Consider the following 26,900-nt stretch of genomic DNA (forward strand, 5'->3'; position numbering starts at 1 on the left):
TGAGTGTTTTTTACTACTAACTGTACTTTAAGTTAAAATACAAGTGAGTCGATTTGTGGATTCCTTTTGAGGCAAAGGATCTTTTTGGAAAAATCCGCTTTTTTATTGTGTAAAGTTGCTAGAAATCTCCTAAAAAAATCAGAGTTTTAAGGTGAGAACTTGAATTCTGTATACTTAGGGTTATTTAGGGGTTAATTGTCCAAAGCAGAAAACATTAATTTTTTTGTAAATTACAGGATTCGATCCATCTAAATTAAGCCTATCCTTAACCTTTTTTTTTTGCGAGGAGGGGAAATTAAAGACACGCGGCCTGGTCGTCAACCAGGTAGTGTGGGATTTGACCGCAACTGGTGCGCCCACCTACCCACTAAAACCGCCTTCCCTCTTCCGCCCCGGAACCGCCTCTCGGCATTACATCGGGGAAGCCTATCCTTACCCTAATGAAGCTTAAATAGCTCGCTGACTATCGATGCCCACTGCAAAAGTTCTCTACAGTAACTGCTTATAAAATATGGGAAATTTGGAGAGCGGAAGATTAAATACTGTAATTAAATGTGCGTAAAATCCTACGCAGGCGAAAAAAGTGTTGTAAAATTTACGATTGTCACTGGCTGACCATTGGTAATATGGCACGCTACCGAACAGTTTCCAAGTGTGTTGAAGAATTTCAGTAATATACTTCCAGAGCGTTAATTAGAATGGAACGATAACGACAGTGTCTATTTTTTTTTTTTGAAAATTATGAAATGTTTTTTTATTTACAAGTTTTAATTCAAGTACGTTGAGAGCTTTCAATTTAAGATTTTTTTTAGGAATAATAAATACAGAACAATACAAAAATATTTAAAAGTGCGAGCAATTGTCTGTTATCGTGGCTAAAGTACTTTATACAATCAAAACACTGATAAGTATTCAAAAAATAAATTCCTCTTAAAAAAGTAAAATTTGACCGTTTGCGGCGCACAGAATGAAGTTAGTACTGTTCCGAATTACTCTCACGAGAATATTGAAAACCCTTCGTATGTAATTAGTAACTTGAAAGGAAAGAGGTGAGCTTTGAGGTTATGTTATCTTTATTTTGATTGCAAAAAACGAATTTTAAACTTTATTTTCAACACAAGACTTCCTATTTTAAAAAAAAAATCGAAATGGTAGGCCAAATACAGGTTGTTGTTGCGTTACTGAATAATAGCTCTCAGGTTTTGTTGTAGAATGGAATAATATTAACTGGATTAGGTTTAGCTGCTATGGGTTTTGGGGCTCGATACGTCTTGCGACAGTTGCCAAATGCGACGAAAACGTTTACGGAAGCTATGAAAAACCTCCCCAAATTTGAAGAATCAGCGGCAAATTCCAAATATTACAAGGGCGGATTTGATCAAAAAATGAACAGAAGGGAGGCAGCACTTATATTGGGTAAGTGTTACGAATGTGAATCCTTCATAAATTACAATAAACTCTATTTATTTTATAAAGTTTATTGTATTTTTATTTATTTATTTATTATTTTATAAATAAAGTTTATTGTATAGATATGATTCAGATTCAAGTAAAAAAAGAAAATGAAAGAAAAAAAATTTGCATAATGTGCTATGGAATCGATATGGTGGAAAAAACTAGATGTCAGTATCTCATTAGTGTGTTTCGTTGAAATTGCGCAAAAATGTCTTTTTTTAATGAAGAAAAACGTGATATGCTGGAACTTTATTATCATGTCGCACATCATTTAAACAAAAAAACAAGAGCTTAATCTAAAAATATAAAAATCCAATATGGCGGCCATAAGAAATAACAAAATTACGTGTCGTAATTTTTAAACAAAGAGTGCCTTGAAAATTCTGGTAACATTTTCAAGTTCCTCATGAAAAAGTATCCTAATAATGTATTAGTCAAAAATGTCCAACTCTATCCGTTTTCGCTAAAAAAAATCAAAACTTAAATTTTTTTTAGATTAAAAAAAAAAATTTCGGCAACCTTTGAAAAATTAAAAAGTTTTTCAGAGATATATTTTTATCCTCCCTAAGATGTAACTATGCCCCAATTTAACCGACTTCGTATCTTTTATAATAAACGAGATCTCCATCGTTACGCTGCAGAAACGGGCACCCCGAGACCTGTTGCATTTAGGTATAGAACATAGTATATGAAACACACTATTTTACCTAGAATTCAAAAATAAAATTTAAAAATAGGTGTCTCCATTTGAAAAAACAAAGTTGGTGGTCGTACCTGATTTTTGGGCTACCCTGTATAACTGAATTTACCATCAAAAAAACCGCAAGAAAAAATTTAAATTGATATGTCCGAGGATTTTTGCTGCATATGTTTGGCATCTAAGTTATATGGACTGTTCCATCCAAAACTTCCACACTGTATATTATACAGAGTGTTTTAAAAAAATGTGGCAATATTTAAGGAGGTGTTTGCCCAGATCATTTTATTAAAAAAAAGTTCCTATAAACATAGGTCTGCAAACGCTTCGTTACCGATCTACAGGGTGTTGATTTTTTCATTAAAGAAACAGTAAAAAATTAAATTTTTCAAAAACCGCTTAAGGTATTATAATGAAATTTTAGGCATGTCAATAGTTGTGGAAGACGAAAACTTTGCAATACAAAATGATTTTTTAGTCTTACAAGTGGCGCGTGTATTGACATGTCACAGGCTATTTAAAAAAAATAGGTCGGCGCTTGTTTTTCTAAAAATGAAAAATATTTTTGAATTCCTTGTTCAATTGTGAAAAAAAAAGATTTCTTGACATTTTATAGCATGACACTCTTTTTTTGAGTAAAAAAAAAATTTGCATGTTCATTTATCATAGAATTTTTTTTTAATCAAGCGTTTTATTCAAGGATAAAAACACATTTAGAATTTTAAGTATCACCATTTTCTTACCAAAAATTACAAAAAGTATTCACAGTGACCATCTCCAGCTCGGATGCAAGAATCCAAACTTCTCCTCATTGCTTGGCGAACTCTCTCAAAAACACCAGAATCAATTCTAATTGAGTTGCACCCAGCAATGATTCGATTTCTTAGGTCGTCTACATTTTAATTCTTGATTTAAAAAAAAAAATTATTATAAATGAACATGCACTAAAATGTTTTTTTTTTTACTCAAAAACGGGGTGTCGTACGATAAAATGTTAAAAGAACTTTTTTCTTTACAATCGAACAAGGAATCCAAAAATATTTTTTATTTTTATAGAAGCCAGCGACTTTTCTTTAAAAGTAGCCTATGACGTGCCAATACGCGTGCTAGTGGTAAGACTAAAAAATCGTTTTGTATTGCAAAGTATGCGTCTCCCACAGCTATTGACACGCCTAAAATTTCATTATAATATCTCAAGCAGTTTTGGAAAAATCTAATTTTTACTGTTTTTTTAAAGAAAGATCAACACCTTGTAAATCAGTAACGAAGCGTTTGCGGACCTATCTTTACAAGAACTTTTTTTTATAAAATGACCTGAGCAATCGCTACCTTAAATATTACCGCATCTTTTTTAAACACCCAGTATATACAGAGTGTTTCCTAAATGTTAAACAAAATTTAGGGGGTTATTCTCTGAGTAATTTTAAGAATTTTTTATCCTTTGACGATTTTAGAAAAAATGCTTTGTTCCCTAGATACAAGGCCGTAAATGTTTATTGACTAAATTTTTTCTTTTTTGTTAAAATGGTTAAAATAAGCGTAGCAAGATAGTGTGAATCTTGAAATCAACACTAGTAAACACCTTGAACGTCATTTAATTTGAATACGTTTCCAAATTTGTTATTTTTAATCTTTTTTTTATTATGAATACCTATACGAACGCTGAGATGAATGACATGCATTTTATGTATGGACTTGCCGATGGAAATTCGTTACAAGCCAAGCAATTTTACATTGAACGATTTCCGAATCGAAATGTTCCCAATTGAAAAACATTTGAAACAATTCATCTAAGTCTTCGTAAAGCAGGTACATTAAAAGGAAGCAGAGGTGCAGGAAGACCAGTGATAGAGAGAAAGACAGAATTGGAAGAAAATGTGCTAAACATAATAGAAGAAAATCCAGGTACTTCTACTAGAAAAATTGGAAGGTCTTTGGATGTTAGTAATAAGAATGTGTGAAAAATTTTGAGGAAAAATTTGTTGTACTCGTATCACATACAACCTGTTCAAGCTCTTCTTCGTACACATTTTCCCTTGAGGATTGCATTTTGTCAATGGCTTTTGCACACATCGGTGCAAATTCCGCAACTATTGTCGTTGATTCTTTTTACCGATGAAGCAAATTTCTCGAAAATTGCAATAGGAAATTTTTATAACAATCATGCATGGGCCGAAGAAAATCCATACGAAGTACTAGAAGTTAATTTTCAACACTAATTTTAATTAAACATTTGGGTTGGAATTGTGAGTAATTAGCTAATTGGACCAGTATTTCTACCAGAAAGACTTACAGGCGTAGTTTATCGTAACTTTTTGGGACAATCGCTTCCTGAATTCTTTGAAGATGAACCAGTGGCAACCAGAAATCTAACGTGATTTATGAACGATATTTTAGTAGTAGTAGATGAAGTATATTTTAGTTGCTCGCTAATTTTTAATGGAAACATATGGAGATCGCTGGATCGGTCGTGGTGGACCTCTCTTATGACCAGCTAGATCTCCAGACTTGAACCCTCTGCACTATTTCCTATGGGGTCATTTAAAATAATTAATTTACACTAATCCAGTGAGAAACCTGGAAGATTTGAGAAATCACATAATCAATGGATGCAATTCAATAAAAAACAGTCCTGGAATTTTTGAAAGAGTTCGGCTGTCAATGAGGAGAAAATTAGAAGCATGCATCCAAGCTGGTGACAGTCATTTTGAACAATTATTGTAACTTTTAATAAATTTCATGAAAAATATTTATCACCTTGTATCTAGGAAACTAAAATATTTTTCCAAAAATCATTGAAAGACAAAACATTCTTAAAATTACTTAAGTGAAGAGCCCCCTAAATTTTTTCCTAACATTTAGGAAACATCCTGTATATACAGGGTGATTCGCGTAACTGTTTCATTAGAAACTTTTGGGCTTCTACTTATTGTTAATTTTTCATATTTTGAGGGTTAAACTAATATAGATACAGTCTTTTTTACCATTTCTAACATATTACTGTAATAACTCAGTTAATTGAATGATTTTAGAATAAACTTATCAGTCTTGAAAGAATTTGCAAAAAAAATGTTTTAATAAATATTTACAGCCAAAATAAAAATGTCGTGTACGGTTAATTTTGTGTCTACATTTTTAGTTTATTATTGTTTGTTATTTATTATTTTGGATCGAAACTACTTTTGTACATTTTTTGTAGCAAATTATACACATAGTATACTTATTTGCAATAAATATAGGTTTTTGAAAAACAAAAAATGTGTAGGAGTATTTATTTATTACAAATTTATGAATTTTCGCAATATGTACGGTCAATTTTGTGAATAACTGTATGTTGATCGTGGATACTACCATTGCGGTCATGGAGCCTTGGAAAGGCACTTTACGAGCCTGCCTCTTTCTGCATGAGAAAATAGTAAAAATTAAAGACTAAAATGATGCTGTATCTCAGAAAGTAAAAAAGATATTGCCAATTTTGTTTTTGAGCTAACTTGATGATTAGCTCATTCCGTATTTCGCATATCATGTTTATCGTGTTACCATTCGGCTGAATCATCTAAGAATCGATATTGGTACGAAAACGTACAAAATACTTTAAAACCTGCCTTTTGTACGAGTCATACGACGAACAATAACAACGATACGATAGCCTCTAAACGTTCAAACACTTTTTACCCTTTTTTGCGGGTGTACAGCTCATCGATCTAATCATGGAAACGATACGCGAAACTAAATAATATACAGTGTGTATATGCTTGAGGAAGGACATACAAACAGTGACAAAAACCACTTAGAATGATTACCAACACAGAAAATAAAATTAAGCGAGGTTAAATTAGGTACAATAATTCAGCACCGATCAGTTACCGCAAATAAACCTTTTGGAATTATCGTCCGATTGGAATCCTATCAACAAAAACTGTCATTCCGCAGCCATTGAGAAGAGAAATTCAGTTAGTATACAGGGTGTTTTTTTTTTGGTATGCCTACCATTACTATTTCTGAAACGGTGAGAGTTATAACTTCGATTAAATTAGATTAAATTGACCCCTTATGGAGCTGATTAAGAAAACCGCTGCAAGCTTGCCACATTTTCACTGGTTTCCTAGATATTTGGAAAAATATAAAAATGATCCAAAACTTCAATCCCTCGTATTTTGTATACTGTTTGTGGCAGAAAAGGAGTTTAAATTACAAAGTTTCACAACTTTTTAGTCTCTACAAAACGACATATCGAACGTCATTGTATAACTTTTAGTAACTAAGTAATCGGTATCAACTTCATTATTTTAAATACGGACCTGTAATTTTTATTTTATATTTCGAAAGCGCTTTTTATTCCTGACAGATCCATGTATAATATGTTTACATTTATTAACGTTTCAACGATTTTCGAGATTTGCTATAAATTTTTAATGTTTTATTTTAATAAATATTTCTATTTTTATCAACTAGTATTTTCCTTTTATCTCGAATATAAAATAATTTAAAATTATTAAGATTTTACATAAGTGTCAAATACTTTTGGCCAAGGCTGTATATGTTTCTATTCAATGTTCTAGGAAATTTATTAAATTGATAAACATTTGCTTCAGTAATTCTTCTTTTCACATCTTTTTTTTTAATGACTGCCTCGACAAACAATAAGTCAATAGATTAGTAAATTGATTTATTACGAACATTTCCCAATCATAAAATATGTTTGAATAAAAAATTGTTAATTTGAACGGTATCAAAATATTAATAAGAAAAATAATTTTAGAATTATCTAAGACGCCTACCTTGATAATGCAACAGTTGAATACAACAAATAAGGTTCCAAAATGTAGAGAATCAAAGGTCCATTAAAATGATATATCTCTTAATCCTTGTTACCATTTAAGATACTTGAAAGAGTGACTCTGTGAAGAACAAAGTTCAAAAAGGCGCAGTGAATTTTATATAAAAATTGTTCCCTCTCCATAACAAAATAGACGTGTTCCGGCAATTTTTAAAAATTATATATACATATATACAGGTTATACATTAAACATACTGTAAAAATGCAGAGGATTATTCCCTGAACTATTCTAAGAATATTTTGTCCTTTGATGATTTTAAAAAATCCTCGTTGTTCCGAAGATATAGGAGTAAAGTTTTTGGCAATAGCAACAATTCGTTACTAAATATTACATGTAAAGCTTCTTAATCTACAAAAATTGTTGAGAATAACTATCTTGAGTGAAGTAGTCATTGTGAGGTCCACCTCCACCAATCTATTTGTTGAGAAATTCACTTCATCGATAACAAAATTGTCATCGAGGTGGACCTCACTTATGTCCTGTTCGATCCCCAAACTTAAACTCTTTGGATTATATCCTATGGGAGCATCTAGAGTCAATAGTTTACAATACACCAGTAGAAAATGAGGAAGATTTGAAAAATCGGATCATTGCTGAGTGTAACTCAATAAGAAACGACCTTGGTGTTTTTAAGAGTTCAATAGTCAATGAGAAGATTAGATTCTTACATTTTAGCTGAAGATAGTCATTTTCAACAATTCTTGTAGATCGAGAAGCTTTATATGTAATATTTAGTAATAAAATGTTGCCATTATCGAAAATTTTTCTCACTCTGTATCTTTGAAATAAAAAAGCTTTTCAAAAATCATCATAGGACAAAAGATTCTTAGAACAATTCAAAAAATAACCTCTCGAATTTTTTTCGTATATTTAAAGAACATCCCATATGAATAAGGGTGAAAAGTTTTCAAATTGACACCCTGTATATGCACCTGCTGAATTTTATTTTTGCCTTGTTTATTTCTTGTTTTTGTCTCTATTTTCATACTTTGTCTAATTTTATATTATAAAAATAGAGCTTTTTTAAATTGATAAAAAAAGTTATTATCTTATTGAGTAGAATGCGATATTTATTCCAGGTGTCAGCCCTTCGGCCAATAAATCAAAAGTAAAAAATGCATTTAAGAAAGTAATGACTGCCAATCATCCTGACAAAGGTGGTTCCCCATATATAGCATCAAAAATCAACGAAGCCAAAGATTTTTTAGAAAAGAAGCTGTAAATAGGAAAATAGAAATGCATTATTATACTTATTTAATACATATTTATTTGTGCAAACAGATAAATACCAGGGTTCGATGTATATGTAGTATATGAAGTTAGTTTAGGTTCTCCTTTAGCTTAAAAGCAAATAAAATTACTTTGCTTTATTGTTTTATAAATTGCTTTATCAAGGGCCGAATTATTAATGTTCCGTCAACTTTAACTACAATTACAAGCTATTTTTCTAAGAAACATTGGAATAAAATAAGTTTGAGAACAAACAAACTTAGAACGAGTTTTTGCAGAAAATAAATTTCCTATTCAAGTGGAACAGAAAATGAGGAATATTAGTTTCTATGGAAACTAGCTTGATGTTAAAGTTAATAGCACATAATTAATTTGATCTTAGTTCCTGTTTATTAAAAGTGAAGAAACCGACGAAATTAACGACGTGGCACCACAGCAAAGAATTATTTCTTTAAAAAAATTAATAATTTTCTCAAATATCTACTAAAATTTCCATTCCCACATGTCACATCTTTCTTACTTTAGAAAATTTTGACATATCGGCAACGGCGCATCTGAAATTAGTCACTGACTTTTTTTCAAGTTGCCTTTAGCAATGGTTTGTTGACTGTTTATTAAACATTTGAATTTTAAGAAAAAAAAAATCATATTTGAGTAATTACACCGAGTAAGACGACCGCAATGGGGTCTAGAGCCACTAAGTCGATAGTGGAAAGCCCCACTGAATACTACTCCAGCATATATGAAAATTATAGAAGCCATAATGAGACCAAGGGAAGCATTCCTGCTACTCCATTTTTAACACCAGAGGTATGTGTTAAAGGATGAATTTAACTGCTTGAACAGCGTTCTAGTATGTTTTGTAAAGGCTTCGCATGAAGAAATAAGGGAGCAGTACATGGATCTAAAATCCCCAAGCGAACAAATTGGGCGTAGTCCTTTAGAGGTAAGAAAATTGCGTAACTTAAAAGTATGTCTTAACAATCCTGTGTTCCTAATCTCGCAGGAGCTCTCTGTTGCAACACTGAAACTGGCAAATTTGTCAATCGAAAGCTTAGAAACTGACATTCCTGCTCTAGAAACTCCTCTAAAACACCATCTAGTTTTAGATGTAGAGTCTCGATTTCCTAATGTTGAAGTGCATAGTTGGAGTCCTGTAATAGTTAGAGCCTCCCCTGACAAAGAATTCTCTGCGATAATTAGGGACAAAAATTTAGAAAAAGTTAAGAATCTAACAGAAGTTTGTTCAGAAGTTATAAAATCAACGGATCAATGCCGGGCTCCATTGAGGCTGAAAAAAGGAGAGGAAGTGAAGGACAGTAATATGGACAGGTTGAAAGTTAGAAATAAACCGAGAAAACAAGTCAAGGTGAGCAGTAAGATACCCATTTTTAAAGGCAAGAAGGTCAAAGTGCAGTGTGACAATATACCACCACGAAACATGATGCCTAATATTAGCAGTTCAAAGAAAACAGTGGAATCCTAAAGATTGAAACATTGGTTTTGAGTGTTTAGATTTAATTTTGAATGTTGATTGTGTTTTAAAGTGTTGTGAGGGATATAATGTCGGGTTATGAGTTTTACAAATGTTGCTAACGCAGTGCACAATTTTGGACACATTTATCTGCACTGTTTAACAACAACCAACAATAAAATATTTAAGGCTGACATTAATCTAATAGTTATTTTCTGAAAAAACTCCTGATAATGGCGAAGGAGTTAGTTAAATCTGAAAAATTAATCGTAAATCATGTAGTTTTTCAATATATTTTAAATACTTTTAGTGTCACTGTCTACGCTCCACCTTACCCAGATTCCGTTGACAATAGCAAAGAAATCTTTCTTCACAATTAGAGATTAGCGCATTCAAGAATTTGAAAAATGTTCTGACGATTTTCGGAAACAATGTGAAAATTGTGTGTTAAAATCATAAACTGTCTAATAAGTACAGTCACCTAAATTGTGAAATAAATTACGTCTTTTTCAACGAATGTGATACCTCAAATTCAAGAGTTTAGATATTATCTTTCATCAGGGAGATTTTTTTTTGACGATTGTGAAGAAAATTAACATATTATAGATTTTACGATTGATGGAAAAGAACGAAGTTCAATTTATTTAAAATGTTAAAAAAACAACACGAAACATCATTTTCTTTATAATAAACAACTATTCTCTTTGAATCGTCAAGATTCCACGGAGGAAGGATAAAATACAATCTTCTTTTACTGGCAAAAACCAATTAAACTTAACTTTTACCGATTTTTGAATCATCATTCAAAACACATAAACCATAACCTCACAACTTCAAATTCTTTGGCGGGACATAGTCAGGATCATCATCTTCAACGACCATTTGCTCCTCCTCCAAAAACTGCCGCTTGCCCAATGTACTGAACATCCCCCTTGGCACCGCTGTAGCCTCGATTTCCGTCTCCAAATCGATATCTTTATTCAAAGATACCGCAATGCTAGGTCTATGGTACACAAACGGTTCCATGCCCTTTTTCGACAAAATAATTTTAGTATATTTGGCGGGCTGCTTCATCACCGGAGTGGGATTGGGCATCTTAAGTGTCGTCGGACTGATAATGAAGTTACTAAGGCCGGAACATGCGGTTGATTTGTTGATTACCACGTATTTGTTGGTTGGAATAGGGGAGACGAATTTCGGCTAAAAAACTACAGCATCACCTGGAAAATTCACTTTAAACATTGAGATTTTACCTTGTCAAGCTGGTCCACGGTACTAGAAACAGAAAGATCAGTGGATGGCATATTCGAGTCTATCAGTTGATTATCATCGGCAAAGATAATAGGCAAATCCATGATCTCCTGGGAGGTCAAGTTCGTAGGGGGAGGCAAATTTGTCTTAATCGGCAGTGGGAAGGTTGGAAACGACGACTTTTTCACAGGCTGCGGTTTAGGGAGGCGTAAAATCTTCATGAAAGGCTCTAAGGACCAAAAAAAGTTAAAGTAAAAATGTCTCACTTAAAGTTCCAAAGTTGACAAACTTGTGGGTTGATTTATGCTTTTTCCAGGCACAGTCAAGACAAGAGGCTTGCCACCGCTGGTCTTCATATTAATAGTGGGTTTGGCTGTCTTAACAGGCTTAATTTTGCCGTCAGGAAGAATTACCACGTTGTTGCTTATTGCCCTCTCACCTAAACTAGTTTTAGAAAGATCGTCTCGAGAAGATCTCGTTGAGTTCGAAATCAGTTTAGTTGTAGTCTGGCTGGTCAGCTGCATATTTTCCAGTACTATATAGAAAAAATTAGCAACAAATATGAAAAATTCTCTAGAACCAGAAGACGTGAACCGGAAATACATAATTCTTACAAAAATGGTTTGCCACTCCTCAGAATGTCTTTAAACGGAGAGAAGGTTCATAATTTAATTGGGTTTCTTCATATCCCATAAATTACTTCCTAATTAATGAAGAATTCGTAAAAATTTTACTTACTTTTTATCGTTGACGGGGATGAAGTTATAGGCTTTTGGTTGATTGCCGGAATGGTCTTAATACCGCCTTGCAAGAGGGTGGAAAGTTGACCTGCTGGCATTACGTTTCTACCTAAGTTATAGGCTTGCAACCGCGCTAGGTGATAAATAATACTGGCATTACTCATGTGACATAAACGTGCAAAAATCAAGGCTCTGAAGCGGGTCAACACATGAGATAAAATAGCCACATTTCCAGCCGGATTTTGTTCCGCTTTTTTAAAGATTTTTCTGACCTTTATTAGCTGCAGACTCTCCCTTTCCAGTTTCCTTTCTCCCTCCACTTTCTATGGAACCTCCCCTTTTGACAACGCGCTTCTTTCTTATCGCCCCTTCCACCTTAAGGGGGAATTTATGGCTGACGGGAGTGTCATGGGGACTTTCGGAGGCCGAGGCCGTGTCGGAGGAATGAGGAGATTTCGAGCGATGAGAGGAAGACAAGGAGGAAAGGGCGAAGCTGCTGTTTGGGACTGTAACAGAGGCTGAGGATGAAGTACCTTGGGCTACCTGGGCGGTCCACTTGGCCTCAAGCTTGCATTTGGATTTGCTGGAGCCTGCCGGACGCCCTACTACAAAAAAAAATGGAATAGATCATGATAATGAAGGAACTTCAATTCTTCAGCCTCAAGAATATACTAATCGTCTTTCTCGTAGTCAAAAAATAATTCCTTTATCATTATCTAGGTTTCTGTTTTGATGGACTAACACGATGATAAAGCAATTTTGACGTCATTCCTAAGAAAACGTTCAAATCTTCGGTTTCAAGAATATATATACAGTAAAAGCTCTCACAAGCGGACACCGACAGTTCCGATATTTTTGTCCGTTTATGGGAGCTGTCCCTTTATAGGAAAGTTGACAAAAGAAAATGGATCAATACAAAAATAAACAAAACTTATATTAAAAACTTGTAATATGTATAAGATTAAATCTGTTAATTTCAAAATAAATATTATTATTAACATATTTTATAAACCTATTTTAAAAAATCTGAAATTTTTAGTTGCTTAGTTTTTTACGCTTAGCTTCTACATAAGATTTTTCATAATGCGTTTAAATATTCAAAAGCAATGAAATCCTCTTTAGAAAATTTCTTTAAGCTTTCTACAACTTGTATAGCTTCAGTATAATTCCCTATCATTTCTGAACTCGTTCCTGAATCGTCTTCTTCTTTTTCTTCATTGTCACTGTCTCCCAGAACTAGGATTTTTTCACTAACCTTCACGTCGTTTTTTTCTTTATCGTAGTTTAGTTGTAGCTCCTCAGTTGATAGTGTTTCGTCTAACCGAATGAAGTCATTTCCTTGTATTAATGTCTCAATGTCTTTTACGTTCTTCCAGAACTCTACTAAGGATGTCAATAGCATGTCATCCTCCACGTCATATTCTTCTTGAACCACATCTTCGATTGCTTCTGATTTTCGAAAACCTGCTTTTGTAAAACAATTTCGAATAGTGTTTGGTGTTACTCTATCCCGGGCGTTTTTTATGAAGTAAATTGTTTCCAAAATGTTAATTGATTTTAAAAGATCTGAAGCCGATGAAATGGTATCCATTTCTGAAAAAATATGTTTCAAAATAAAATCACGATAAAAAAACTTAAAATTCTGAATTATACCCTAGTCCATTGGCTGACAAACTGATGTGGTGTTAGGAGGTAGAAATATTATTTTGATATTCTTCAAGTTTACGTCATTGGGGTGCGAAATTGTTCAGAAATAGCAAAATTTTGCGTTTTTGAGATCCCATTCGTTTGTCCATGTCCAGAAGCCATTCAGTCATGATAGCTCCTGTCATCCACGCCTTCTAATTTAAAGTCCATGTAGCTGGCAAGTTTTTTACAGAGACATTTTTGAATGCCCATGGTCGCCCAGCTTTTCCGATGATCAAAAGTTTTTCGTTTTCACCAATCATATTGGAACAAAATAATAAAGTAAGTCTTTCTTTTAACATTTTAGCACCTACGCATTTTTCAGCTTTGAATTTCAAAATTTTATTGGGCAAAGCCCTGAAAAATAAATCACTTTCATCCGCATTATAGATATCATCTGGCTTGTATTCTAACAGTATTGACGGTAACTTCTGTAAGAATTGGGTGACATCTTCTTGGAAAACATCTATAAATTCACCCGAGATACACTTTAAACTTATGTTATGTCTTCTTCTCCATTTTTGTAACCACCCATCAAATGCACTCAATACTTTAAGTCCTTAGCTATTTTTTTTTGCTTTAGCTTTTATTAATACTCCTGAAATGGGAATATGCTGACTCCTAGCACGAGCAAACCATTCGAAACAAATTCTTTCAATCTGGGATGCCTCATTTCTTAATTTTGTTATTTTGATATTCATATTGTCACCTGATTGCCACCGTCCACGAATGCTCTCCTTTTGTCTGAGAATCTGTGCAGCTTGCGTTTTGTCTATTTTAAATCTAAAATTATGTATAAAAAATATTTTTTATTCCCTACATGTGAAACTATAAAAAATTTGTACTTTTCAGGAAGTTTTCAAACACTCAAATTTTCTTGGTCTGCAGCATGATGACTTTCATCTTTTGCTTCACTGTTAAAAATGTTTTTCCGTGTGCCATTATGTTATACGTACGTACTACTTATTAAAAATTCAGTTCACTACAATATGGCATACAAAAAAGCATTAAAATATTTGGTACAATTGTACTGAAGCCCAAAACATCAGTCAGTAGACAAGGGAAGCACTGACAAAGCACTGAAAATAATAAAAGGAGAATCCCATAATGCGGCGTAAAAGTACTTGGTACACACGGGGAAATATCACAGATGTTGCGAGTTTCGACGATATTTTTGTTCGATTTTGCAAATGTTGTGTCTCCTCATCGGAGCTTTTCGAACATTTAAGAAAAATTATACTGTCCGTGTCCGTCCGATAAAGCGTCCACTTGTTGGAGAAACTTTTACGTAAGAAAATATGCACAAAACTTTGGTACCATAATAAATGTCCGGTTACGGGAAATGTCCGCTTGACAGAGCTGTCCGTAATGAGAACTTTTATTGTATTTCCTTCACCATTAAAACAAGATTTTTAACAATGATAAAGGAAATAAATAGAGATTATTTAAATTTCATATTTAGTCACTGTGAAATTTGTGGAAGAAAAGAATGTATATCAAGAAAAGTAAATAAAGCAACATAACTTCACTCGGCTCCTTTATCAAAAATTCATTTTACTGCCATTTTGTGGCATATGATCAAGCTACGACTTACTTTTTATCTTCTATTTCTCTTGTATTTCATATTTAGGTGGCTGAATATGAAATTTAAATGATCTCATAGTACATATAAAAACAAATACCTGGTCGTGTTATACGCGGTGTCGGAGACGGCGATTCGCTCTCCACAGAGCTGGTATTCGAGTTGTACCTTTTCCGCTTAACTTTACTTCCTTTTTGGAAATCTCCGGCAGAAACACGGGTGGGCGATTGGCGTACCTGAGGCGGATAGGGCGATAAAATTAGGTTGCTTATAAACTCCCCCACTTCATCCTTAAAAAAAAGCCACTGATAAAACCTGGTGAAATTTCAGAAAAAACTTACAATTATGCACCGATCTACAATGCTTTGCGTAATGCCCTCTTTCCGCCTTTTCTTCTTAGTAACAATAAGATTATTGTCAGCAGATCCAACCACTATCAAACCAGTTTCAATTCTCATTCGTTCTCGCAGATCTTCTACATCTTCTTGGCTGAAATAATGAATTAAAAATTGGCAAAAATTGATTAGAAAATATTCTTACAAGGAAGTACTAGAGCACTGGCCTATCACAAACAATACAGGACACTGCAATTCTAGTAAATTGTCATCAGGCTCTCCTCTTCTTCCCTCAGCTGTCAGCATGGAAAAACCAAGACTTACTACACAGAAAATGTTCTCTACTTGGGCCAACTGAAGGGCTAAAGTTGCTCCAGCACCGACTCCAACCTAAACCATTCAATTGATTATAAAAGGAATTTTTCATTATTAAAATATTTACCAAAATTATGTGTCTTTCAGGGAAATTTTCCTTGGCTTCCTGAATTGCTCCTCTTGCCAGAGAGAACATTTGATCTAAACAACTAGTCATGGTCATGCGATGACTGGACAAACCTAAATTCTTTCATTTATTCTCATGTCTTTTACTTTCCCTTACCTAAACTTACCAAAGTTAAAGGGGACAGAAACTACAAGTCCTAAATTTGACAACAAACCCAGCCACTTCTGATGCCTCTTTGAAACACCAGGAGCACAAGATATCAGCAATAATACTGGATTAGAAGGTAATTTTTTTGGTTTATCTTGAGCTAAACTAGTTTCCACTGGATCCCACGATTTCTTCAGCAATGGAAGTAAATTCTCAGTATTAAGAGGCCCCATTCGATTTGCTGAACTTGGGGCATTTAACAACTTCTCCAATAATTTGGGGATTTTTGACATTAAGGTCTATAATTACCTTAATTTAATAAAAGATGAAGATTTTAATTTACAAAGAATTACCTGGAGAATGTCTAAATACAATGATAAATTCTGTTGGTCTAAATTATCAAGTAGCAGCTGATGAATCCATTGAAGGAGTTTGGTGTCATAGGAAATGGAGTTAAATAAACGTCTCACTCTTTGTGCAGCTTTATCTATGATGGCCCTTCGAAGAATTGGTTCATTTTTTAAGTTTGAATAAGTCATTTTCCCCAAATGAAAATTGTTCAAAATGTTGACAAATCCATTGAATAGTTTATGCTGAGCATGAGACCAGTCTGTCCTAATAGAAAATTATTTTACCTCCCAACTTTAGCACATCAAAAAACTCACTTAACAAACTTTTCCTCCCAATTTTCATCATCAATACTACTCCTTGCTAAACTGGCATGTTTTTCACACTTCACCATCAAACCTCTTGCTTTTTCAATATCATAAGCAGGAGCTGGAGGCTCTACATCAGTCAAACCATCCACATCAACAAAATCATCTCCACTTTTAGATGAACCACTATCTCTAAAAAGTGGTTTTATACCCAAACTTTTAGCACTAAACAGAGTTTTTGTGGGTTTCAAAAAGGAAGATTCTGGTCCCCAGTTCCTAGGCCGAGCATAACAATGGTCCGTGCACACAGTCCATCGCTCCCTCTCGAACATGTTGGTAAATCGTATTGGATATGAGTATTTCGCTTGTTCATTTTCCACTACCATTGTGTTTGATGAGACACAAGGTCTTTTGGTCTTTTGGAGGTTAATTAGATTGGGAAGAGAACAAAAGGAATTTACGGATGCAAACCAAAGAGTACATCTGAGGGGATATTTTGGAAAGAAAGATTGTTGTAAGGCAATAACACGGCCATCAATATCAGATGTGGAAAAGGTAATTTATCGAAAATTTAGGTGAGTTGATCAGTAATATTCAGTAAGTAATTGATATTAATAAACGAACTTTGAAAGTCTACCAAATAAAGTGATTCTCGGATTATTTAGCAAACTTTTTTAAATTATCAACAAACAATACGGCCATTTTGGATTTCAAAACATCAAATTAGGAATGGGGCAAAAAGAACTGTGTGACCGGTTAATGGCGTTATATTCCAGGAACAGTTGTTGCTGTGAAGAACGCAACTGGCTGTTTTGATAATCAGTAAAAAGAAACAACGTTCCATGTTATAGGAAGATCCCGTGACTTGTTTGATTTGGTCTGTATGTTGGTAGCCTTTTTTTATATTCATTTCTTCTGTGATAGGCTTAAAGTTGAAAATTAACAATAAAAATACACGAATTGGTGACGTTAATTTATTTCGGAACGGTGGCAGAACATCGTTACCGTTCCGATATTCCTTAATAACTGATTCATTCTGAAGATCCGAACAATCAATCGAACGTCAACGGAACCGACCCGAGAACCCACTTCATCTAAGTACTACCGAGTGTCTTAAAACATTTCTGATCAAGCAGGCCATGAAATTATTTGACATCGAATTCATATGTTTTTGATACGTCCTCCGTAATCTCGAACATGAATGAACCACTTAACCTCATTTAAAAATATTACTCTGTTTACCTATATTATTAGTTGGTTTTTATTAAAAATAATATTTTCTAAGACTTCACGGGCTTGTGTGTTGTCAGTTAGTTTTCTGAGTGCAAGATATGGTGTTTACCCTTGAACAAATAACCTTTATGGTTTAGTCTTATTTTTGAAATGGCAAGGTCATAAATGGAGAATGGATCTACAAAATTCAACTTTGTCACCAAGAGTTTCGTGAAAAATTGTCCCCACATTGCAGTGCTGGAATTGCAATTTCGTAGCAAATTGTGAAATTGTTTTGTGAAACTAACAATGTTCAAAGAAAATTAGGAAGCAGTGGACCAACTAAACAAACCCTCGAATTTGTTGAAAATGTAAAGTGAGTAATGGATAACAATTCCACCACATCTTTAAGAACACTTTTTATAAGTCTGCAGGCTGAAAGGGATCTATAGATCTACTTCCAACTTTACTAATTAACATGAAAAAACAAAGGGATAAAGAAAATAAATTTTTATTCTTAATTTTAGATTATAACTTCAAAAATTTTAATTGATAGAATGTAAAAGTTACAATCACTACAATAACTATGTGAATATGTTTAAAAAATATTACTGTTCTGAGCTCTACATTATTTAAAAATCATTATTTCTGATTTTTTTATTATTATTATATATATTATATATACAGCAGACGCTCGATAACGTAAACACGCGATAATGAAATCATTGCGCTAATGTAAACACAAAATTCGTACTATAGGATTAAGTGGAACGCGCGATAACGTAAACAATGTGTACCCTCGATAACGTAAACAGTTTTTGCCAACGGTTTATTCTCGATTTAAATCGGGGAATTCCCCCGATTTATGTAGGGAATTCACCTCTGTGATACTTTGCGACACCCACTGGATCGGCCTTATGAGAGTTTACATTTTACTTTCGATCTTAAGCGAGTACGTTGCACGCGTTTATGCATTTTCACGAGAATGGCATCCACATCCTATAAAAGAAATTGTTTAAAATTGAGTGACAAAGTGAAAATCATAGACGAGGTTGCACTAGGTGCGGGAGTAACACAATTAGCAAAAAAATATGGAGTATCGAAGGCAACAATCTGTAAAATTAAGCGCTTAAAAACAGAAATTTTAAGAAAATCGTGCAACACAGTTGGAGGGCTAGGAAAAAGAAAAACTTTAAAAAATGCGAAGGCGCCTAAAATGGAAAATTTCCTGTATAAGTGGTTTTTAAAACAACGAGAAAAGCATGTCCCAATTAGTGGCGAAATAATAAAAGAGAGGGCTAAATTGCTAAATGCAAAACTGAAAGAAATTGAAAATTTTGTAGCTAGTGATGGTTGGCTACAACGATTTAAAACAAGATATGGAATTCGACTGCTGTCGATATCAGGTGAGAAATTATCAGCACAACCGCAATTGATACAACCATTCAAAGAAAAATTGATGAAAACAATTAAAGAGCTAGATTTAAGTATGGATCAAATTTATAACGCCAATGAAAGTGGTCTTTATTGGAAAATGTTACCAGAGAAAACCTATGCTGCAACATTTGAAAAATCTGCTCTGGGTAGAAAGCCAGAAAAACAACGAATAACATTTCTAGCCTGCACTAATGCTAATGGTTCACACAAAATAAAGCCAATGATAATAGGAAAAGCAAAAAATCCGCACTCATTTAAACATTTTGATATCCCTGTTGATTATGACTGTTCAAAAACCGCTTGGATGACTAGCAGTATATTTCTGAAATGGTTCTACAAGCGTTTTGTCCCTCAGGTATGACAATGACTTTCTAGTCACAAATTTTTATTCATAATTTGAGGATTATATTTAATTTGTAGGTAAAAAATTTCCTGAAAAAACAGCATCTTCCATTAAAAGCGTTGTTACTATTAGATAATACACCAAGTCATCCTCCAGAGCAACAACTGAGGAGCGAGGATGGGTCAATTTTTGTCATGTACATGCCGCCCAACGTAACTCCATTAATTCAGCCTATGGACCACAACGCAATAAGGCTCACCAAATTATACTACAGAAAGTTTCTACTTTCATCTGTCTTGTCAAAGAATCCTGAAAACATATCTGAGGCTTTGAAACAGGTAACACTACGAGAAGCTGTTTTAAATTTGCATATGGCTTGGAATGCACTTAATCAACAAACTATTCAAAAATGTTGGAAGAATCTGTTTTGTACCAATGATCAAGATGAAGACGATATTTTCTTAAGCGTAATTAGGGAACAGTTGCGATCCAGTGCTGATGTTCTTGTCAGTGCGTCATTGGATGTTGTTAATTTATTGAAAGTAGTGAATCCCAATGTTGTTTGTACTCCAGCTGATATTAACTTGTGGAACGAAGATAAGCAGACGATTGATGTTAATAAGGAGGAAGATATAGACAGTGAAGACGATGAGGACGTTCCCATTGAAATTGGAAGTGTAGTGACTGACGCGCAAGCTATACAAGTTTTTAACCAAGCTTTAGATTGGGCTGAAAAAAAAGAAGTAGCATACACGGATATTTTAGTTCTTCGTAAATTAAGGGCGCAGGCATTGGAAGACAATGCTAAGCGTAAATTTACGCAAACTAAAATTACAGATTTTTTTTTCTAATTAAAAAAAACTTGTTGCTATTAAAATATTTGTTCATTTTGTTATATACAAGTTATAATAAGGCAACAAATACGTAAAATTGTATATTAACTTAAAACAAAATTTACCACAACTGTCTGCATTAGGACGGACCAGTTGGTTCTGGCACATCGAAAATTAAGATCCGAGCTCGCAGGCTCGCCATAAAACAAACAAATAAACAAAGGTTCGACACTTGGGGAACGATGCCCATTGCGTCTAAACAAAATTATATTGTCCACTGATTATCACATACATATATGTATTAAACGTTTCTTTTAATAAATACATATGCAGTTAATTATTTACATGACATTTGCTAATGTAAACATTTCGATAAAGTAAACCATATTTGGTATGATATAGTTCACATTATCGAGCGTCTGCTGTATTTATATTAAATAAAATGCAAAACATTTCTGTTAAGGTTAGTTGGAAGATGGCCCTAATTTATAATAAATTTTGATGAAACTTAAGATAGTTAAAGACTCTTATGGTATGATTATTACCTACAATTTTCATTCCATTATCTTAATCAGGAAGAGTTATTTTAAAATATATCCAAATAATAGGACCATGTTGGAGCACCATGTCTTAATAATGGTGTTCTATAAAATCAACGTTTATGGGAACTTTTTCTACTATTTTTGGCTCTACATTTACCTCCTTAAGTTTGATACATCCTTTTCCAAACATTGTTTTTACTCTCATTGTAATTTACATGTATACAGGGTGGTCCACTTTTTTTTAGTAGGATTTTAACAATTGACAGAAAAACTTATTTTAAGAAGAAAATTTCATATCAACACAGGCTCATAAATGCTTCGTTTTAAAAATACCAGGCGTTGAAAACATTAAAAAAAGATCGATAATGTTTTATAATACTCCAACCTCTGGAGATATTTAAACTAAATTTAGTGTACAGCATCACACTGTATGTTGTCATATTTAGTAATAATATCACGGCTCATGAGTAACCAGTGCCGGAGTTGTAGAGTTTTTTTACTATAAAATTCAATAAATTATTAATACGGTTCTGTCTAAAATCAAATTTTATTATTATTGTTAATGATACGTATTGTATAATTAAAAGTGAAAAACAGCTAAAAAGAATCACTTAATTTAAAATAGGTGTTCAAAATATGAACAATTTTGTTACACACATAATTCACACCGACGTCTAATAGATCGGAGAACACCAATTCAATTATGATTTCTAAATTAAGTGCACGCATTTCTAATGCGGCCAATAAGTTCTTCCTTTGTTTCCACAAAAGTTGCATATATTTGTTCTTTTAAAAATTCCCAGACAAAAAAGTCCAACTGGGTTAGGTTGGAAGAATTTATTAATTTAAAGTTTTTTAATTGAATTTGTTATGCAAGTGAGTCAGGTACGAAAAAATGTCAAGAGACATTTTCTGTAGAGAATGAATTACTCATTTAGGAAAAAAAAATGAAATTTGATTTTATACAGGACCGTATTAGTAATTTATTGAATTTTATGGTAGTAAAACCTCACAACTCCGGTACTGGTTGCTTGTGGGTCGTGAAACTATTACTGAATATGACAGCATACAATATGATGCTGTATATCATATTTGGTTTAAATATCTCTAAAGGTTGGAGTATTATAAAAAATAATCCATTTTTTTTTAGTTTTCAACGCCCGATATCTTTAAAACGAAGCGTTTATGGGCCTAAATTGGTATAAAATATTCTCATAAAATAAATTTTTCTATCGATTGTTAAAGTCCTGCTACAAAAAAGTGGACCACCCTGTATAATAAAAAACACAAAAATTAATATTTATTTAGTTACAACAAATGCTCAAAATGTTGTCCATTATTTTCCAAAAACAAATTAACTCAATGTTTCATATTATTAAATACTTTAATGAGAGACTGTGGAAAAACACTTTCACATTCTTGTCATGTTCTGTTCTTGAGGTCCTCAATTATGTGTATCGGAGTTTTAAAAATCGTATTTTTTAAGGTCGGGAACAAGAAATAGTCGGGTGCAATTAAATCTAGAGATTATAGTGGATAGATGCAATTTATGAACTTATTACTCTATCATCATAGGATTCTCCAAGATAATTGAGAGTTGTCCTAGCTGTATAGGCTATTGCTCCATTCTGTTGAAAGTATCCATACCGCAGTTCGTCAAAGTGAAGTTGACTAATGAATTCACTCAACATATTCTGATATCGGTCAGCTATGATAGCGTCATTGAAGAGAGTAGATCCTACTAAGCGTCTTTATGAGGTAGTAACCCATATTCCAATTTTTTAGGGATGTAATGGTGTTTCCGTAAACACATGGGGATTCTCTGCACTCTATATTTTCAAATTTTGTGAATTCACATTACCGGACAAATGAAACTATGCCTCATCATTAAAAAAAGGTTAAATCCAGAAGGTCGTCGTGCATTGTTTGATTAAACTAATTACAATATCTTAATTTTTTTTCATAATTTGGGGGCTGCAGTTCATGAAACACTTTCACCTTGTATGGATACAATCCCAAATTTGTTTTAGCAATTAAATGACAAGTGTTACACAATACATCCAATTGTTAAGAAAGTCTTCTTAAAAATGTGTTGGAATTGTCAGACACTATTCGCCTCACACTTTCAACAAGTTCTGAGGTTTGTTTAGTTGGTCTACTATTTCCCAATTTTCTTTGAACACTGCCAATTTCACGAAATAATTTTACAATATAATTCAAAGTGCTACGAAACTGCGATTCCAGCACTGCAATGTGGGGAAATTTTTGACGAAACTCTTGAAGACAAGGTTGAAATGTATAGATCCATTCTCCGTTTACGAATTCGTCATTCCGAAAATAAGATTCAACCATGAATGGTTTTTGAATGTAAACACCATTTTTTGCACCGAGGAGAAAACTTTAACTAAGCAACACACAAATCCGTAGTCTTGGAAAAGACTATTTTTAATAAAAACCGACTAATAATACAGGTAAACAGAGTGATATTTTTAAGTGAGATTAGGTTGGTTCATGTATGTTCGAGATTATACAGGACGTATCAAAAACACGGAATCGCTGTCAAATAATTTCACGGTCTACTTAATCAGAAATTTTTTAAGACACACGGTACTTGTCAGAGGCTCCTGAACTAACTCACTTTTTGGGATGATTCATTAAGAAAAATCTCTGTCTTGTAGACTTGTTAACCAAAAATGGCCAGAAAGATATTATATTTAATTAAAAAGTGAGATATCGCACGGTAAATTATTAGTGATGCCTTTAAAACTCCCATCCAGATTAACAGGAAAAAATGCTATTTGGAGAAATTCTTATTATATTTAATACCTAAGAGCTTCTTAAAAACGAGTAATTTGAAAGATATATTGAGCATAGTTTGATTTACAATATATAAAGGTCTTGGGGTGACAGAAACAATAATTAAACTAAAAATATTGAAATGTACTTAGAATATCAAATCAGCAAGTTTGCCTTTGTGTTTTTTCAACACAAGGTAGGTAGGCATGTATTTTTACTTTTACGGGGCGGACCGGGGATAGCAATTAGCAATCCCAAGTTAAAATTTCAAACTGATTTTGTTTGTTATTTCACCAAGTTGTAAATGTGCCTATTGTGTTATTAATGTGTTTAACTCATTCTGGAAGATAATCAATGCTAATTCCTGTTTAATATTATTCAGAGACATCTCCAATTCCCTCATCAATCATTGGACTCACTATAAAGCCCCAAAATTCAAAATATATCTGATTTAAGTAAAATTCACCCAATTACCTGTCCAATAAAGGCTCATTACTAAACATTTCAGTGGGTACTGTAGGAGCTCTTTCAGGTATTAAATCTAAGAAATTTTGTGACTGCAGATATCTCTCCACCTCCTCAGGTGTCATATGACCATCTGAGAGCACATTTTCAATAAGCATTTAAAGCTGTTACTGTGGGCATGAGGTTAATTAAAACTTTTTGTGTCTAACAAATTTTTTCATACCACTTGAGGATGAATCTACTTGTTTGAATAGTGAGCTGTAGATTTCCATTTCTTAATTGCTAATGTTGGGTTTCTCAAGTTGGTCTTAGCATTGCTTGTTGGATTATGAGCAGTTTCTACTTTACGTCTGTAGATATTAAAGAAATTAATTATTTTCAATCATATACTTAATTAAGAATCAGAACTTTTTAATTGGTTTAATTTTAATGATTGGTAGGTCATTTTCTGATAATTCAGTCTCCTCAGATTCAGAGGTGGAGTGATCTAATTTTTCATGCTTTAGAAGTTGGTTTAAGAGAGATGACCAGTCTTTGGTCACTTGAAGAAGTCGTTTTTGAATTTTTCTTAAAGAAACTTGGAAACTCTCATTTTCCTGCAATTGGGAGATGCTGTATAGTAAAATTGAGGGTTGGCATACATTTAAGTGACATTCTTACGTAGACTACAAACTGAAATCGGGTTTTTAGAACTTTATACTTTTTCTTGAACGACTCTTCAAGACCTTGTTCTTCAGTTCTAGCCGCTTCGTTGGCTATAGTTCTGCAGTACCAACCATCATACATTATTGTGTCTGAGTAAATGACGATTTGCGGCTCTTAATATGACACAGGGAATAAATTTTATTATAAAATACGCGAATTTACGAATTTGAAAATTTGTATTGTGAATCATAATAACAACAGGTAACATAATTATAAATAACAATTACATCTGTCGATCATGTGATAGTTTCTTAATTGAAATCGGTGATTAAACCGGTTTCATTTCGTAACTTGTTATATAATGAACACCAAAATTAAAAAATATTCTGTATGAAAGTCATTAAGAAATATATAATTTTATATATATAATATATAATTTATGTAATTTGCATTATATTTCAGGATTTTGTTTTTCTTGTTTCGCAAAATTCAACTTGTGGCACAAAATTGTGCACTTCCTAACAGTTTAAATTTTCATGGTCTTACGAAAAAACTATTTCACTCTATCCTCATCAAAAGTAACAGTGCACTGCTTCAAGTTCTTTTTAAGCGTGTCCAAGATCTTCACCCTTTCCTCAACATAAGGGAGACTGAAAATAACAAGAGTCTGCAATTTTTCAAGACTAAGCAAATACATCAATCCAGCCTCGGTAACATTGCCACACCTTGAAACTTGCAAAAACTTCAAACTGTCTTTCACATAATGCAACTCCTTGAGGGCTGCATTCTCTAAGTAGTGACACTCATGCAAAATTATCTTGCCAATGTATTTACAGCCTTTGAGATGCTCAAAGCCATTTGTCATTACGGAGCTGCCTGTGGCATCAATCTCTTGAAGCCTCACTGGGACTTCCTCTTTGGGTAGATTGTTGTAATCTGCTACATATTCCTCATCATGAACCCACTTGACTTTACCGCCATTGCGAAGTATCCATTCAGCGCAGGTACGATCAGGGCCAAGCAATCTCACTCGGTTGTCATCAACTACATTGAACTGCAGGTTGACCCAGTGGAATAGGGAACAACGGGGCACGATGCTAACAATGTTTTTGCAAGCTTGCAGGCTGCTTATCATTTTTCAATCTTCCAGAGTAACTTTATGAGTATTCATAATGGGGAACAGCTTCCAAATGGTCAATTTTCTTTTCCAAAGCGATGAGTTTCTCATTGAAATGGCCAGTTTGGATCGTTATCAGGAGAAATTTGTTTATATTTACCAAATGAATTCACGATATGTGCGATTTTTTGTATGCTGATTGTTATTATTTCAACGTGTTCTCTGTTGACCTAATCTTGTTGGATTTGTTTTTAGAACCACTTCACGTTTATAAGCACCTCAGATGTGTGTATATATATATATATATATATATACACAGTACGTTTCACGACACTAGCGATATGAAGGAGTGTATGCTTTCGCGCATCCCTATTTACAGTATACAAAAGACGAAGTAAACAAAGTGGAGATCAGCTGTCATACTGTATGAGCTTTGCAATGTTGCCGGCTTGCTTTATTAAAAAAAAGTTTAATATCATTGTCGATTTTGTATTTGCATTTTTTTTGAACTTATAGAATCATATATTGTTAGAACAACGAATAAACATATAATAAAATGGAAATTTTTACAATTGAAGCAAAAGTTTTCATGGTCAAACAATTTTATTCAGAACAACCGTTAGAAGGGATTACTTATTTTACTACTTATTTTTAATTAATATTTATTACTTATTTTTTAGGAAATTTTGATAATCAGCCCGTTTCTCCTGTTGATGTAATGCGTTGTGTCATTCGAAATTTTAAGACGATTGGATGTGTTCTTGCATTATAAACGTCCCCTACCAACAATGAAAAGGAAGGACAGGAAATTATGATTTGTGCCAGTGTTGAGGGATATCAGTTTCTTAAGGAAGTAGTAGACCAATTAGATGTGTCACGTGCAGTCACCCACAGAGTGTTGAAGAAAAACGGATATAATTCATACAAGGTGCAAAAAATGAACGAAATTTTTCCCAAAGACTTGGAGAAACAGC

At 33.4% G+C, this 26,900-nt stretch overlaps 8 protein-coding genes across 11 annotated transcripts in view; 3 read left to right on the forward strand and 5 right to left on the reverse strand.

The window, feature by feature from the left end:
• The first annotated feature begins 1,053 nt into the window (after positions 1-1,053).
• On the forward strand, positions 1,054-8,302 carry LOC136419542 (mitochondrial import inner membrane translocase subunit TIM14-like). The gene is made up of 3 exons (XM_066405965.1): positions 1,054-1,151; positions 1,212-1,416; positions 8,073-8,302. Exons 1-3 carry the CDS (start codon positions 1,149-1,151, stop codon positions 8,213-8,215), a joined length of 351 nt encoding a protein of 116 aa, XP_066262062.1. The 5' UTR covers positions 1,054-1,148; the 3' UTR covers positions 8,216-8,302.
• A 133-nt stretch (positions 8,303-8,435) lies between these two features.
• On the forward strand, positions 8,436-9,965 carry LOC136419541 (uncharacterized). Its single transcript, XM_066405964.1, has 2 exons — positions 8,436-9,169; positions 9,230-9,965. The coding sequence occupies exons 1-2, from the start codon at positions 9,122-9,124 to the stop codon at positions 9,707-9,709; spliced, it is 528 nt and encodes a 175-aa protein (XP_066262061.1). The 5' UTR covers positions 8,436-9,121; the 3' UTR covers positions 9,710-9,965.
• Positions 9,966-10,312: 347 nt separating this feature from the next.
• LOC136419540 (KAT8 regulatory NSL complex subunit 3-like) lies at positions 10,313-17,235 on the reverse strand. Of its 4 annotated transcripts, none has more exons than XM_066405961.1 (12): positions 16,546-17,235; positions 16,234-16,495; positions 15,900-16,179; positions 15,734-15,846; positions 15,497-15,681; positions 15,298-15,445; positions 15,057-15,246; positions 11,961-12,290; positions 11,687-11,776; positions 11,238-11,483; positions 10,951-11,177; positions 10,313-10,897 (listed from the first exon to the last, which is right to left on the reverse strand). In XM_066405961.1, exons 1-12 carry the CDS (start codon positions 16,920-16,922, stop codon positions 10,523-10,525), a joined length of 2,823 nt encoding a protein of 940 aa, XP_066262058.1. In that variant the 5' UTR covers positions 16,923-17,235; the 3' UTR covers positions 10,313-10,522. The 4 variants fall into 4 exon arrangements, with proteins under 4 accessions (XP_066262058.1, XP_066262056.1, XP_066262060.1 ...); XM_066405959.1 differs by having other exon boundaries at positions 11,961-12,293; XM_066405963.1 differs by having other exon boundaries at positions 11,961-12,293; positions 16,234-16,490; positions 16,546-16,717.
• On the reverse strand, positions 12,767-13,580 carry LOC136417535 (uncharacterized). The gene is made up of 2 exons (XM_066403279.1): positions 13,342-13,580; positions 12,767-13,281 (listed from the first exon to the last, which is right to left on the reverse strand). Exon 2 carries the CDS (start codon positions 13,277-13,279, stop codon positions 12,767-12,769), a length of 513 nt encoding a protein of 170 aa, XP_066259376.1. The 5' UTR covers positions 13,280-13,281; positions 13,342-13,580.
• Positions 17,236-18,662: 1,427 nt separating the features above from the next.
• On the forward strand, positions 18,663-20,379 carry LOC136419368 (jerky protein homolog-like). Its single transcript, XM_066405649.1, has 2 exons — positions 18,663-19,540; positions 19,606-20,379. The coding sequence occupies exons 1-2, from the start codon at positions 18,734-18,736 to the stop codon at positions 20,377-20,379; spliced, it is 1,581 nt and encodes a 526-aa protein (XP_066261746.1). The 5' UTR covers positions 18,663-18,733.
• A 2,507-nt stretch (positions 20,380-22,886) lies between these two features.
• Positions 22,887-26,900, reverse strand: part of Sym (symplekin) — a 40,165-nt gene continuing 36,151 nt past the window's right edge. The window contains exon 13 of the mRNA XM_066405530.1: positions 22,887-22,898. Coding sequence (XP_066261627.1) covers positions 22,897-22,898 — 2 coding nt within the window. The 3' untranslated portion in view covers positions 22,887-22,896. The remainder of the gene's footprint in view (positions 22,899-26,900) is intronic.
• Positions 24,170-24,950, reverse strand: LOC136417549 (uncharacterized). The gene is made up of 4 exons (XM_066403304.1): positions 24,825-24,950; positions 24,573-24,760; positions 24,407-24,514; positions 24,170-24,305 (listed from the first exon to the last, which is right to left on the reverse strand). The coding sequence occupies exons 1-4, from the start codon at positions 24,948-24,950 to the stop codon at positions 24,170-24,172; spliced, it is 558 nt and encodes a 185-aa protein (XP_066259401.1).
• Positions 25,173-26,182, reverse strand: LOC136419203 (ATP synthase subunit s, mitochondrial). The gene has a single exon (XM_066405406.1). The coding sequence runs from the start codon at positions 25,942-25,944 to the stop codon at positions 25,363-25,365; it is 582 nt and encodes a 193-aa protein (XP_066261503.1). The 5' UTR covers positions 25,945-26,182; the 3' UTR covers positions 25,173-25,362.

Source organism: Euwallacea similis, chromosome 2 (genome assembly GCF_039881205.1).
Source record: "Euwallacea similis isolate ESF13 chromosome 2, ESF131.1, whole genome shotgun sequence".
NCBI lineage: Eukaryota > Metazoa > Arthropoda > Insecta > Coleoptera > Curculionidae > Euwallacea > Euwallacea similis.

Excerpts from the sequence above, each read along its gene's own strand:
- LOC136419542 (XM_066405965.1), top strand. Across the intron at positions 1,417-8,072 it reads GGAGGCAGCACTTATATTGG|GTGTCAGCCCTTCGGCCAAT; the intron begins GTAAGTGTTACG and ends TATTTATTCCAG.
- LOC136419541 (XM_066405964.1), top strand. The coding sequence starts at position 9,122 with ATGGATCTAAAATCCCCAAGCGAACAAATTGGGCGTAGTCCTTTAGAG. Across the intron at positions 9,170-9,229 it reads TTGGGCGTAGTCCTTTAGAG|GAGCTCTCTGTTGCAACACT; the intron begins GTAAGAAAATTG and ends CTAATCTCGCAG.
- LOC136419540 (XM_066405959.1), bottom strand. The coding sequence starts at position 16,922 with ATGGTAGTGGAAAATGAACAAGCGAAATACTCATATCCAATACGATTT. Across the intron at positions 15,682-15,733 it reads CTGAAAGACACATAATTTTG|GTTGGAGTCGGTGCTGGAGC; the intron begins GTAAATATTTTA and ends TGAATGGTTTAG. Across the intron at positions 11,178-11,237 it reads AAGCATAAATCAACCCACAA|AGCCTTTCATGAAGATTTTA; the intron begins GTTTGTCAACTT and ends TTTGGTCCTTAG.
- LOC136419368 (XM_066405649.1), top strand. The coding sequence starts at position 18,734 with ATGGCATCCACATCCTATAAAAGAAATTGTTTAAAATTGAGTGACAAA. Across the intron at positions 19,541-19,605 it reads ACAAGCGTTTTGTCCCTCAG|GTAAAAAATTTCCTGAAAAA; the intron begins GTATGACAATGA and ends TTTAATTTGTAG.
- LOC136417535 (XM_066403279.1), bottom strand. The coding sequence starts at position 13,279 with ATGGATACCATTTCATCGGCTTCAGATCTTTTAAAATCAATTAACATT.
- LOC136417549 (XM_066403304.1), bottom strand. The coding sequence starts at position 24,950 with ATGTATGATGGTTGGTACTGCAGAACTATAGCCAACGAAGCGGCTAGA. Across the intron at positions 24,761-24,824 it reads GATTTCAGTTTGTAGTCTAC|GAAAATGAGAGTTTCCAAGT; the intron begins GTAAGAATGTCA and ends TCCCAATTGCAG. Across the intron at positions 24,515-24,572 it reads AAAATTAAACCAATTAAAAA|ACGTAAAGTAGAAACTGCTC; the intron begins GTTCTGATTCTT and ends TAATATCTACAG.
- LOC136419203 (XM_066405406.1), bottom strand. The coding sequence starts at position 25,944 with ATGATAAGCAGCCTGCAAGCTTGCAAAAACATTGTTAGCATCGTGCCC.